At 36.6% G+C, this 12,307-nt stretch overlaps 5 protein-coding genes across 5 annotated transcripts; 3 read left to right on the top strand and 2 right to left on the bottom strand.

Moving 5' to 3' along the window:
- Positions 1-1,221: 1,221 nt before the first annotated feature.
- On the bottom strand, positions 1,222-2,951 carry LOC104777856 (uncharacterized). Its single transcript, XM_019242271.2, has 3 exons — positions 2,560-2,951; positions 2,061-2,446; positions 1,222-1,953 (listed from the first exon to the last, which is right to left on the bottom strand). The coding sequence occupies exons 1-3, from the start codon at positions 2,804-2,806 to the stop codon at positions 1,747-1,749; spliced, it is 840 nt and encodes a 279-aa protein (XP_019097816.2). The 5' UTR covers positions 2,807-2,951; the 3' UTR covers positions 1,222-1,746.
- A 3,024-nt stretch (positions 2,952-5,975) lies between these two features.
- On the top strand, positions 5,976-6,845 carry LOC104779240 (uncharacterized). The gene is made up of 3 exons (XM_010503608.2): positions 5,976-6,002; positions 6,131-6,215; positions 6,351-6,845. Exons 1-3 carry the CDS (start codon positions 5,976-5,978, stop codon positions 6,794-6,796), a joined length of 558 nt encoding a protein of 185 aa, XP_010501910.1. The 3' UTR covers positions 6,797-6,845.
- A 951-nt stretch (positions 6,846-7,796) lies between these two features.
- LOC104777855 (mitochondrial import receptor subunit TOM6 homolog) lies at positions 7,797-9,127 on the top strand. The gene is made up of 2 exons (XM_019243900.2): positions 7,797-8,068; positions 8,977-9,127. The coding sequence occupies exon 1, from the start codon at positions 7,877-7,879 to the stop codon at positions 8,039-8,041; it is 165 nt and encodes a 54-aa protein (XP_019099445.1). The 5' UTR covers positions 7,797-7,876; the 3' UTR covers positions 8,042-8,068; positions 8,977-9,127.
- Positions 9,128-9,384: 257 nt separating this feature from the next.
- LOC104777854 (CASP-like protein 5C3) lies at positions 9,385-10,480 on the top strand. Its single transcript, XM_010502180.3, has 3 exons — positions 9,385-9,864; positions 9,946-10,078; positions 10,161-10,480. The coding sequence occupies exons 1-3, from the start codon at positions 9,734-9,736 to the stop codon at positions 10,353-10,355; spliced, it is 459 nt and encodes a 152-aa protein (XP_010500482.1). The 5' UTR covers positions 9,385-9,733; the 3' UTR covers positions 10,356-10,480.
- Positions 10,481-10,654: 174 nt separating this feature from the next.
- On the bottom strand, positions 10,655-11,725 carry LOC104777853 (uncharacterized). The gene is made up of 3 exons (XM_010502179.3): positions 11,398-11,725; positions 11,123-11,315; positions 10,655-10,914 (listed from the first exon to the last, which is right to left on the bottom strand). The coding sequence occupies exons 1-2, from the start codon at positions 11,557-11,559 to the stop codon at positions 11,124-11,126; spliced, it is 354 nt and encodes a 117-aa protein (XP_010500481.1). The 5' UTR covers positions 11,560-11,725; the 3' UTR covers positions 10,655-10,914; position 11,123.
- Between the last annotated feature and the right edge of the window lie 582 nt (positions 11,726-12,307).

The following is a 12,307-nucleotide window of genomic DNA, read 5'->3' as shown; positions in this document are numbered from 1 at the left end:
TGCACCCACGGGATGTTGTTATTCCCTTTTACCGAAGACCGAAGACGAGTTAAAGTTCCACCCCTATTTTTAAGATTAAAGTTTATGCCTGGAGGAGTTTGTTGACATGATTTGTCTGTACTTGACAAGTGTCCACGACATACATGTTCCGCTTTTCTATTGCAAAGTTTGCGTTTTGCGCCCCACGTTTGTCGTGCGGGGGAGTATTGGTGTATGGGCCGACAGTCCATGTTGGGCTTTGTTATGTCAGTTATTATAAACCCTAATATTGTTATAAACCCTAAGACCTAGTGTTATATAAACCCTTGTATCATTGATTAAGAAAGACAACATAATAATAAAGAGTTTTCCCCTAAACCCTTCTCTAGTTTCTACAAAAAGCCAATTCATGTAATTGGAACCAATTCACGTAATTGGTTAGAGACTACGTTGTCTATTTAAAAGCCAATTCATGTAATTGGAGCCAATTCACGTAATTGGTTAGAGACCACGTTGTCTATTTAAAAGCCAATGTAAAGTCAATGTGTAGCCAATTCATGTAGTTGGTTAGGGACCACATTGTCTATGTAAAAGCCAATTCATGTAATTGGAGCCAATTCATGTAGTTGGTTAGAGACCACATTGTCTATTTAAAAGCCAATGTAGAATCAGTTTGTAGCCAATTTAAAAGATTGTTTAGGAACCACATTGTTATTTTAAAACCGATTTAGACTCAATGTGTAACCAATTCATGTAATTGGTTAAAGCCACATTGTCTATTCAAAACCAATGCATAGTGAGTGTGCAGCCAATTCATGAAATTAGTTAAAGCCAAATTGGCGTTTTAAAGCAAATACGTAGTCAACGTACATCCAATTCATGAAATTGGTTAAGAAAAAATTGGTGTCTTAGAGCCAACCAGGAGTCAAAGTGCGTCCAAATTAATAAGGTGGGTGTGGACAGATGACATATTAGACCAACACCGAGTCAACCGTGTATCCGATTCAAATTATTGGAGCCAATGTGAATTCAAGTCGTAGCCGATTCAGGTAACTTACGATAACTTTATCGTTTAAAAAGCCGATGTGAGGCCAATGTGCTAACTGAATAAGGCTAAACAGAGAAATTGGAGCCAATGTGGAACCAATATGTATCTCATTTGCCAATTCAAGTAACTTGGTTGCAACAGCATCATCCTTTTGTAGTTGGTGTGAACCAAAAAAAAAAAAAAAAAAGGTCAACTTCAAGAAAAACGTTACTTCAAGGCAACACGGTGTCATTGCGAATGGTTACAACTTGGAATTTATTTAATAACACACAAAACACCGACAAGGGATTTAGTGTTCATGAAATGCAAATCACCACAAGACGCTAAGTTCAACAATGTTCTACTGGAACTGAAAGACAAAAGCTAAATAAGTCATAGCAAGGGAAGGAAATCATCGATCATGGTGCAATGGGCTCTGATTCATCTAGCCTTGAGTCAACCTGCTCTTGAGCCCCGATCTGAGCAAGGGAATCCCCAAAGGTAGGAGGAGGCATCCCCTTAAACAGAGGTTGACTCCGCATGACGGTTTGGTACTGCATTTCCACTTCATGTAAATCCCATTTCTTGTGCTCTCCAAGCAGGCATTCACGCAATGCCTCCCATCGAGCTATGATTGTTGCCTCGTTCAAGTAAAAATCCAGCTCATACTTTAGGACCTCAATTCGCTTCTTGAGAGAAGCAATCTCGTCTTGAAGCACTCCCTTTTCACCTAGCGATCTCTAGTTGTCGGCTTTGAGATCAGTCGTGGCATGGTCGCGTTCAACCAATTTGGCCTCCAAAGTAGCGATGTCACGGTTCTTGAAGGCAATGGTCTCATGAGCCAAAGCAGTTTTTGATTTCTCATTACTCAACTCACGCTTCAGTCTCTCATTGATTTGATGTTCAGAGGAAAGCTTTTTCTCAACAAGGTGAAGTGATGACATCGCCTTTAAAAAAAAAAAGAGAAAACACTGGAACGGTTAAGGAAAAGGAGGCAAAAACGTCAAAACGGGAGGCCTAATGTCATAATTTGACATGCTAATAACTAAGGTACCTTGAGAAGGTCAAAGAAGGCTTCATCAACAGTGGGGGCAATCCCAACGTTGGCTAACGATTCAAAGTCATGGGCGAGAATCTTTGACTTCAGCTCTTCGGCAACCCATGAAGCGTCAGGGTTGATCATTGACCCATTAGAAGGAGGTACAACCGCAACAGTAGAATCCGTCCTTGACCTTCTCGCCTCCGATGAAGTTGTAGTGTCACAGCGAGCCTTACGTTTATTCGCAGGGCGATCTCCTAGGCACTGAACGTCATCTCCAGGGTCAGTTGGTGCTTGAAGTGATGTACATGGATTGGCTTCTGCTAGTTTCCCTGAAGCCGTCATGAAACGCTCAAAGGCAGTCGATGTGGGAGTTGGTTGGCTATTCGACATGTTAAACCCTGCAAGTATAGGAAGAAATCAGAATAAAGTTAGTAGAAAAAAGATACATCAGCGACTTTGAAAACAAAAAAGCGAAACTCAACAATAAATCAAATGGAATAGGCTATCTAACCCCAGATAGTAGTATTCTCTAAAGCAAATTTGCTAGTGAGGAACTGTACGGTGCGATAAGATGGCTGACGACTCAACACCTTGAAAGCACCAGCTCTACCTACGGGATCAGGTTTGGTCCGGGTTTTCCTACACACATGCAAGACAAGCGTAAAATACGAGTTAGTCTCACATGAATTCAGATGGTTAGATGTAGGAATAACATTTCCCACCTGCAACAAACCAAGAGGTAGGAAAACCCGGTTCATGTCCCACTTTCATGAAGACATGTCTCTCTCGCCATCTCATTTCAAGTGTTCTCTTCGCACTGGAACCAAGTTCCATTGCTAGGGTAGGACCAGTTCGCGTGTGCATTGAATACCGACCAGGATCAACCTTGAATGGTATTAGGTAGTACACATACAGGACCTCTTCTACTCCTATGGGAATGGACTCTAGTTCCCCAAACGCTTGGATAGCGATCAACAGTCTCCACGCAGATGGATAGAATTGGCCAGGTGAAATCGCGAAATGCGTAGCCATTTTAGCAACGAGTGAAGGAACCACCTCGTGCATACCCGCAGCGAAGTAGCTGTCGTAGATAACGATCTCATCAGGCTTCGCGTCTGACGCTCTCTCCAAAGACGTCGGAAGTCTCAAAACCAGGGAAGGTGATAGGCCGTAAGTAGTTTTAAGTTCCACAATGTCGCCCTCCCTTAAAGCCGATGGTGGGTTGTTGATAAGAATCTTGACATCATGAGGAATGTTTCTGGAGGTCATCTTCGATTTAACGCTCAAACCAGAACTGCAACTCACCTCGAAGACTATGGCCGAGTATGAGTTGTGGAGTTAAGAGAAATGGAGAAAAGCATAGATATGACACGGAGAGATTGAGAGATTTACCTGAAGATTACCAAAGAAAAAAGAACTTCACAAGCAAAGAGGAAAAGTGGTGTGGCAAGCTCCTGTCAAATGTGAAACAAAGAGGAGAATTAACGACAGAGATTGAAAAAGTAGCGATTATAGCTACTGAAATCCAAAAGCATATACACGAATTCAACTTACCCAAGCTCATCCAACAAAGAGTGAAGCAGATCTATGAACGGTCTTCTAAAAAGAAGCAGATCTATCAACGGTTTCCTAAAAGGACACAGCCACAAAAATGGCTTCTAGGGTCCGTGAAAACCCTTTGAAAGAAACGACTACCAAAGACAAATGGAAACAAAAATTCACATGGACTACTTGTCAACTTCACTTCGTAATGGGCCAGAAATTAAAGCCCATTTCAAAGGAAAAAGCAGGCCACGAAGACCTTAATATGGCATAATCGAAACTAGGTGCACAAAGAAGCGTATACGTAAGGTACGTTATTCAATTGGTCATGAAACTTTATTAACTATGCTTTATTAAAATAATACCTTTAGACTACACTACTCTCTAAATTCTTACTAAGAAAATAGACAGGCAAACTGTTAGACATAATTTTAATCATGTAAGTTATAACAGATAAATTCTATTATAATTATGATATATTCTATAAATAATAGAGGATTATGCATTCTCTATAATATTGGGTCACGGTGAACATTGAGTCAATATGGGCCGTAACGGTAACATGCCGTAATGGTAAACAATGAGTCAATACGGGCCACAACAGGATATTGCTACCAATATCGTTAAGAGAACATTCGAGTCTATCTCTTGAGGAGAATATTCAAAACGACATTATCTCATGTAGAGGCGATGGCTCAAGCCCAACTCCCATGAGGATTAGGGTAAAGGGACTTCTCTATATAAATGAAGCGATATTAACACAATACGACACGAGATCGAAAGCGAAGCAAGAGACCAAAAACACAGCCACACGACTCAATTCCAAAGCATTGCTAGGGTTCTTAAATTGACTTGTTTTGCCTTGAACTCTTGCATTTGAGCTCGATACCTTGATTAATAAAAAGCAATTATTCAACATATATTTCATGTTTCCGTAATCTCTAAACGAATCGATTACTTTTGCCCAAACAATTATCAAATCAATTAAGTAGCTACTAGTATAATATATGTCAACTCTACACATTTCCCATTAATTAATTTAAATGGACGAGCGAGAAAAGGTCACTCTCTGAGTCTCCGACCTGTTCCAGTAATCAATATAATATCACAAGGTCAGCCCATTTATTTCAAATTTTATCATTTCAATACTTAATTTCATACCAATCAAAAAACCTACAGTATTTCTATTTCCTTATAACTTAGGAAAACCTTTTTGCTGTAATCTCCCATTTCAAGTTTTTAGATTATAAATTCTCCTATAATGTAGGAGATCTAATTTTGGAATTTTTAAAACAAATATCTAATAGCAAAACCTAAAACTAAAAACTAAAATCCAAAAGTTAAAAACAACATCCTATAACCAAGTTTTAAATTAGCATTCATTGATGGCCATAGAGTGAAACATAACAAATATATAAGTGATTTTACATTTATCATTGCCTCTATTCTCCCAAGAACATGGTAAATTTAACATTAAGGTTTTGGATAGTTTCGTCAACAAGTAATATTTCCCCAAACTCTAATGTTTCATTATCAGCGAAACGAAAGCTAAACAACATTTTTTATCCGACATTTTTCATAAATTATAGATTAAAATTTACGGAAACATGCATTTTCTGAAAGTTGTCGAACTATCAACGTTGTATTAGTTTTTATGAAAGTATATGAAATTTCATCACTATTAGAAAAAAACAAAAAGTTTTCATCACTAATAACAACCACGTAAATCTACATAAAAGTATACATATTTTAGAATTTGAAAAGAAAAAAAAAAGTTATGTTTGCACAACACCTAAGGAAAAATTTAGTTATTTTGTAATTAAAATAGTTTTTCATTAGAAAATATAGTTATTTTTCTTCACGGGGATCTCCACACTTGACCGGTTGGACACACAGACACTACTCTTTCACTTAAGTGCTGCAAATACAATAACTCGGATTACACTCCCATCCGGACGTGTTACAAACTTATGGAAAAGGATAAGTTTGAGTCATCACATTCACAGCCGTAGGATCTCCTCTTCTTAGGTCACCTCACTCCGGAATTTCCATTTTTTTTTTTTCCTTTCCTTTTATTATTTCATTCTTATAATACTAAACTTACAATTTTGATTCTACCAAAAAAAAACTTACAAATTTGATTGTTTTTTAATTGTATAGAAAGTTAAAAGAAAAAGAAAATTTACATTGTTTATGACTACGTAATATACGTAAATAACAGCTATGGATATCATACATTCTAAGAGAAAAGTAAATTGTACAATATTCAACTTATATTTCCTTGCATGCCTCAATGAGACTCCAAATATATAGCATAGTTACACCTTAACATGTTTTTCATTTTGCTAATTAATTCAACTCTAGGTTTTCTCTCTTTGCAAAGCCATGGCCGATCAGAAGGGTATGGAGAAGGTACTGCTCTCATCTCCCTTATTCTCTATCCTCTAGCCTCTTTTCTTCGATCGTCTTTTTGAAACCTTTAGCACTTATTTAAAAAAAATCGTTACAAATAATGAGAAAATCATATGAGAATAAAACAGGTAACTTGGATGAAATTGAAGACGGAGCCTCTCAGTTCCGAAAAGAATTTCGCACAAGTCAGGAAAGCTCTTTGCAGCATACCTCGTATGTTCCTTTTTTTGGCAGCTAGCTAGCTTTACCTCATTACATATTTTGGTTCGGAATGTTTCATAGTAATAATATTAACTTGTGTCTGTGTTTTTTCTTTTTCTTTTTGATTGCACTTTGCGAACACAAAAGAAGTAAGAGACCAAAAGTTCGATGAAGGAAGCAACACAGTCACAATCAAAGTGGTTTGCTGTAGTCCTGAGAAAGTCATGGACAAACTCTGTTCCAAAGGACGTGGGTCTATTAAGCTCATCGAGACCATCGATCCACCCAAACCTCCCGCCGAGAAGCCGAAAGAGCCTGCGAAGCCCAAAGAAGCTGAAAAGCCTAAAGAACCAGAGAAGCCCAAACCAGCACTACCACCAGCACCAGCTTCAAGTTCTAAAGCGGTTATGGTGGCGCAACCTTATTATTCGCCGGTGATGGGACAGCCGGCGCCTTGGTATAATGAGCCTAACTACGGATGGTCCCGACCCAATGGGTATGATGAAAGGGTCGTTCACGATAGCTACACTGGCCAACCTCCTCCTTACTACGGTGGCGGATCAGATTACTCTAGCGAGTGCTCTATCATGTGAAGTTTCTTAACCATTATTTACATTTATCTCTCTCTTTTGGTTTTAACTAATATCTCTCCTAGACTTAATTAACTATCTATTCTACACAATTTTAATTAGTTTACTTTTCTTAGCTTTTAACACTTCCTAATTAAAAGTGTGAGGTTATTTTGTTTGACAATCCATAATAATATATGCTTCATGGCGTTCTTTCGTTACTCGTATGAACAATTTTGGCTCATCTAATCAAATTCATAATTCAGGACTCTTACATGTGTATAGCCCGATGCTAATGTATTACATTTAGTGATGATGCTTCTCTACTTATCTCTCAGCTAATTATACATCCAAGTAAATATATCAAAGTACTGTCATTACTTATACATATCAAATAGCCACCATCCATATGACCAGTTTAAACTTTCTGAATCCAATTAAAATTTCATATCGGAAAACAAAACAAAAAAAAATATACCCGAATTGAATAAATAAAGAGAAAACCCTAAAATATTCCAAAACACCAACACTAGGTTTTTGTTATTTCAAAACATATTATTACAGAACTTTGTAGTCTAAAAATGAATTTTAAGGGTTTATAAATTATAAATTGCTTTTCTTTTTAGTATTTTAGGTTTAGGGTTTATAGTTAGTTATTTAAGATTAAAAAAAAAAATTGAAGGTTTAAAGTTTAATTTTGAAGGTTTAAAAGTTTAGTTTGAGTTTTGTGGTATTTCCAGAATAAAATATATTTTATTGAAAAAATGTGATAGCACTTTTAGGACAGTTTAATTATATTCTTGGGAACCTTTAATATGCATTTGATTTAATTTAATTTAACTTTCTTTTTTTTTTTGGTCAAATTTAATTTAATTTAACTAAGATACATATTTTAATGTTAATGTTGAAGTGATTATCAACAAAATAAATAAACCGTCCTCAATTTGGCTAAAAGGCTTTTTGGTTGCAGTTCAGGTCCAAAATTCGGCCCACATCTTACTGTGAAAAAGGAGAAAGGGGCAAATCAATCGAGGGTTAGGGTTTTAGAATCTTAGAAAAGCTCCACCACAATCAGAGAGGAAGACGAAGAAGAAGATCGCAGCCATGTTTCCAGGAATGTTCATGCGAAAGCCTGATAAGGCCGTGGCCTTGAAGCAGCTCCGTACTCATGTTGCTCTTTTCGGCGGCTGGGTTGTCATCGTCCGTGCTGTTCCTTACGTCCTCTCTTATTTCTCCGATTCCAAGGATGAGCTCAAGATCGAGTTCTGAGACTCGGATTCACTTTAAAAATTTCAGGTCAGGATACTAAAATTCTCGGATTCTATCATATTTGTCTCCCCCTTTGATATGTTTCTGCTTCGTAGATTCTGATTTTGTTAGTTTAGCAAGATTTGATTGAGTTGATTATGTTTGAGGCCTAATACTCTAGGATCGAGTTGTGGTACTTACTTGAGTTTGATCAGAAGTATAAACTGAAATTTTCAGGGTCATATTGATGTTTTCATCATTCACTTCTTAACTAGGTTTTGAGGCTTGTTTCATTCTAATGAGTTGATACTTATAAAAAGCATGAGAAGTTACAGCTTAGCTTATGTATTAGGCTCACTTGTTGATATGAGAATATATAATTTGTGTATGAAGTTATCTTATATACCAATGTATCCCATGAGAATCTAGAGATTTGTTGACTATATTGACTATGCTTAGGCAAAGGCTAATTTGCTTCTTTTTTTTTGCTGGTATGATAGAGAGTCTTCTTGAAGGAACCTAGATTGTGTGTAGTTTAGATTGGGGTTTTAAAGGTTCGTTAAGAATGTGTGTGATTTATACTGATTCCTTATTCCTCTGCCATAGTAAGATCACTTTTAAGGCTTGTTAATGAGAATGAGTTCACAATAATATATGTTTCAGCTTATGACTTAATAAGTTATCTTGTATATCGAATTATCTTTTGGAGATAAAGGTTGTTTGCTCCTTTTGTGCTGGCATGAGAGAGTCTTTTTGAAGGAACCTTAATGTTAAAATTTCAATATTTTGTGAACATGTTAGAACAATATTGTATGTAGTTTTAGAATGTGTTTGGAAGGTTTTTCGAATAATCCAAGTCATAAATAATGTGTGTGATCTCTACGCTATGGATTCCCCGTTTCTTAACTCTAATATCTTGACTTTGCTAAGCCGCTATCTTCTTCCATCATGTGCAGTGTTGAAGCCGGTGAGATGGATGCAGCATGATGCAATGGAAGGCATTGTTTTTGTTTTTGCAATCTTCTTACTCTTTAGCATCTGAAATAACCTAATCATGAGTTGAGACATACCTTTATTATATAGTGGTTTACTTTTGGTATTTGACTATTTGTTCTTTGTCTTCTGTTCTCTTCTCATTCCTCCAAATTCCAACAAATTACCTTTAAAGACTATCTACCAACGATATGCAGATCAATTCTTTAGAATTTGCAAAATTTACTTCTTTACAAGTGAAAGCTAGAAAATTCTTTACATCTGTTTGTCTTGTAATTTGTAAATGTCTAAAAAGCAGCGACTTATTGAACAAATAGAATAAAGAAAAAATTAGAGAGATATAAGAAATGAAGAAGGAAGGAACTAAAAGTGTTGCATAACAGTTTTCTCCGACATTTGCTCTGCTTTGTCTGATGAATACAGACCACAACTCTTTTAACATGAACAGTCTTCTGTTTTCCACCATTCGTAACTCTCACAAACAACGTGCGAACCAGAAACACTAGCAACTTGCCTTACTTTTTTATTCCTCCCTTCTTCTTCTTCTTCTCCGTCATGATCATGATCGTCATCTCTTTGTCCTCACCAGTAAACGAAAACCCAGATGATTTAATTAAAAACTCCACAAGATCTTCCAGACCCATGTCAAAAGTTTCCATCTTTATCGAGGTTTAGATTCAAGCGCTAACTTACATCTGACACAAGCAAAAAAGGCTGGTGATGGTTGAGGTTCCTGGCTCTGTGGGCACAACTGCAAGCCTTTCCTTAAGATTAGGGCAAACGATATTAGCATTTGGCGCTCTTCTCTTCATGACCATTGGTGTTCGCTTCTACCAATTCACTGCTTTCTGGTAATTTAACTCCTAATCCCATAGTCTATATTCTCTCTTATAAGAGCCCTAAGGCTAACAATCCTAAAAACAAATCTGCAGCTTCCTAGTGACGATCATGTGTGTAGCTATACCATGGAATCTGACATTAGCAATGGTCGATATCTATTTTGTTCTTCTCGATCAACAATTTCAAAAGCCACGGATCCTTCTAGCTATCTCTATTGGTGATTGGGTAACGCTATTATATATCTAGTGCTTACTAAGGAAGAAAAAACAGAGAATTCGATCTGAATTTCACCATTTTTGTTTTGCAGGTGGTTTCTGTTCTAATGTTGGCTTCAGCTTCATCAGCAGCTAGTGTTGTTGATATTCTGCGATCAGATGGATCCTCTTGCCCTCCAACAGTCTGCAACAGATATCAATTTGCAGCAACATTAGCTTTCTTGACTTGGTTCTTGTCTCTTTCTTCTTCTCTCTTCAATCTCTGGTTACTTCCCTCTCTTATCTAAAACAAATCTTAAAATAGATAGGTAGCAAACACAAAATTGTCTATAGAAAAACTCAAGTCTATGTAACTTGATAGATATCAAGACTCATTATCAAAAAAAAATTATAAGAGATATTTAACTAAAAAGACAGGTTCCCATAATCTCAGATGTTGAAGAGCAAAGAAATGACTGATCTTTTAGGAGGTATTGATCTTTAGTTTGTCATATTAGTTAGTGTAGCCACTTGTAGAACCAAAGAGGCATTAAACCAGCTTGTTCCATGCCCGAAACGACGAATTCCATAACAACTCATCACTATATCACACTTTTGCTGAGTCAGCAATGCACTAATTTTTGCCAAAATGACATAAAAGAAGACAAGAGTTTCTTAACAGTGTTATTCATCAACCTTCACCAGATTATCTATTACCATCAATATAACTCAAAATCATCTCAGGAAACCTAATATAACAGACATGGTCCAAAAACATCAACTATGATGGAATACATTGATCGGTACAGAGCCTATGTTGTCTCATAGACATCTCTCCCTTCTCCATGGACGTTGCTCCTAACAAATCTGCGAGAAGAGGCAAAAAAATGAGATGATAAGGCAAAACCATAACGAGAAATGAAGTGCTGAAGTGTTTCAAGAAAGATGCATATTGTCACACAGCAATACTTCCAACTAGAATCCGTAAAATGTTAAGTTAGTTCTCATCAAAGCAGCTCAAATAAGATACATCTCCGTAAGCAAAATTCAGTAGCAGAGGACTAAAAGCAATCACCTTAAGAAGAGGATGATGGAGGAATCTGCTGAGACTGAGCAGAAGAGTCAGCAACGGAGGCCGAGGAAGCAGAAGCAGAAGCAGCAACGGCAGCAGCAGCAGCCTGAGGTGAATAGATTCGAGCTTTTTTGATGATCTCTGCAACAACCCAATGCTTGTTCTTGCTCAGTGGCCTCGATGGATCCAATTTCACCTGCAACATTACCCCAAATCTTTATTTTTTATTTTTCTTTCTAAAAGCTGAGAGATCATAAATTCAAAATTGAGTGAATTACTCGATCGCCGATGTTGCAGGCGTCTTTGTCGTCGTGAGCCATGAATTTGGAAGTTCGTTTGACGTAGCGGTTGTAGAGCTTGTTGTGGAAGAGTCTATCGACGGCTACGACCACCGATTTCTGCATCTTGTTCGATACCACTGTGCCTATTACTGGCTTCATTTTTATCTCCGATCAACAAAGTCTTCTCAGAAGGAAGTTATAGAAATTGGACGGACAAGAGAGAATCACCGTAATAAGAGTGATACAAAAATCTTCGCCTGAGAAACTCAGATCGGAAGGGAAGAGAAGATGAGTGAAATGTTTGGTTAGTCTAGGGTTTTTCATTGGGCTCTTTCATAAAATGGGCTTTTTAAGAATCCCACATAAAGCCCAACTTAATTTATTTTTGACAATCCAAAATGTTTTTTATTTTATTTTTGGTCAAACCTTTAAATTCTTAGGTTCAACCCTAAGGGTGAACCACTCTTATTCACTCATTCTTAATTAACCAATCAAAATATAACAAACTGTCATGTCATGTTATATTTATAAAATAAATCAAAATTAAAATAAAAAGACAAAATAAGTTAAAGAAACCAATTCTGTAGATTTTTTATTAAAGAAATTATGTTGGTTTAGGTTTATAAAATAATGATTAGAATTTAGATTTTACAATTAAACGAAATCATATGTCGGTTTGGGTTTACAAAAAAGTGGTTAGGGTTTAGTTTTTACAATTAAACAAAATTATATGTCGGTTTGGGTTTACAAAAGAGTGGTTAGAGTTTAGGGTTTAGATTTTATAATTAAATAAAATTATATGTCGGTTTGAGTTTACAAAAGAGTAAATAGAGTTTAGGGTTTATATTTTACAATTAAACGAAATTATTTGTCAGTTTAGGTTTACAAAAGAATTGTTAGGATTTAG

The sequence above is a fragment of the Camelina sativa genome, chromosome 3, assembly GCF_030686135.1.
Source record: "Camelina sativa cultivar CO46 ecotype springtype chromosome 3, ASM3068613v1".
NCBI classification, from domain to species: domain Eukaryota; kingdom Viridiplantae; phylum Streptophyta; class Magnoliopsida; order Brassicales; family Brassicaceae; genus Camelina; species Camelina sativa.
The sequence above is the reverse complement of the archived record's forward strand: the minus strand, read 5'-3'. Positions and strand labels throughout refer to the sequence as shown.

Excerpts from the sequence above, each read along its gene's own strand:
- LOC104779240 (XM_010503608.2), top strand. The coding sequence starts at position 5,976 with ATGGCCGATCAGAAGGGTATGGAGAAG. Across the intron at positions 6,003-6,130 it reads ATCAGAAGGGTATGGAGAAG|GTAACTTGGATGAAATTGAA; the intron begins GTACTGCTCTCA and ends AGAATAAAACAG. Across the intron at positions 6,216-6,350 it reads AGCTCTTTGCAGCATACCTC|AAGTAAGAGACCAAAAGTTC; the intron begins GTATGTTCCTTT and ends CGAACACAAAAG.
- LOC104777854 (XM_010502180.3), top strand. The coding sequence starts at position 9,734 with ATGGTTGAGGTTCCTGGCTCTGTGGGCACAACTGCAAGCCTTTCCTTA. Across the intron at positions 9,865-9,945 it reads TACCAATTCACTGCTTTCTG|CTTCCTAGTGACGATCATGT; the intron begins GTAATTTAACTC and ends ACAAATCTGCAG. Across the intron at positions 10,079-10,160 it reads CTATCTCTATTGGTGATTGG|GTGGTTTCTGTTCTAATGTT; the intron begins GTAACGCTATTA and ends TTTGTTTTGCAG.
- LOC104777853 (XM_010502179.3), bottom strand. The coding sequence starts at position 11,559 with ATGAAGCCAGTAATAGGCACAGTGGTATCGAACAAGATGCAGAAATCG. Across the intron at positions 11,316-11,397 it reads CCTGCAACATCGGCGATCGA|GTGAAATTGGATCCATCGAG; the intron begins GTAATTCACTCA and ends GTAATGTTGCAG.
- LOC104777856 (XM_019242271.2), bottom strand. The coding sequence starts at position 2,806 with ATGAACCGGGTTTTCCTACCTCTTGGTTTGTTGCAGGTGGGAAATGTT. Across the intron at positions 2,447-2,559 it reads AGAGAATACTACTATCTGGG|GGTTTAACATGTCGAATAGC; the intron begins GTTAGATAGCCT and ends CTATACTTGCAG. Across the intron at positions 1,954-2,060 it reads CCTTCTTTGACCTTCTCAAG|GCGATGTCATCACTTCACCT; the intron begins GTACCTTAGTTA and ends TTTTTTTTAAAG.
- LOC104777855 (XM_019243900.2), top strand. The coding sequence starts at position 7,877 with ATGTTTCCAGGAATGTTCATGCGAAAGCCTGATAAGGCCGTGGCCTTG.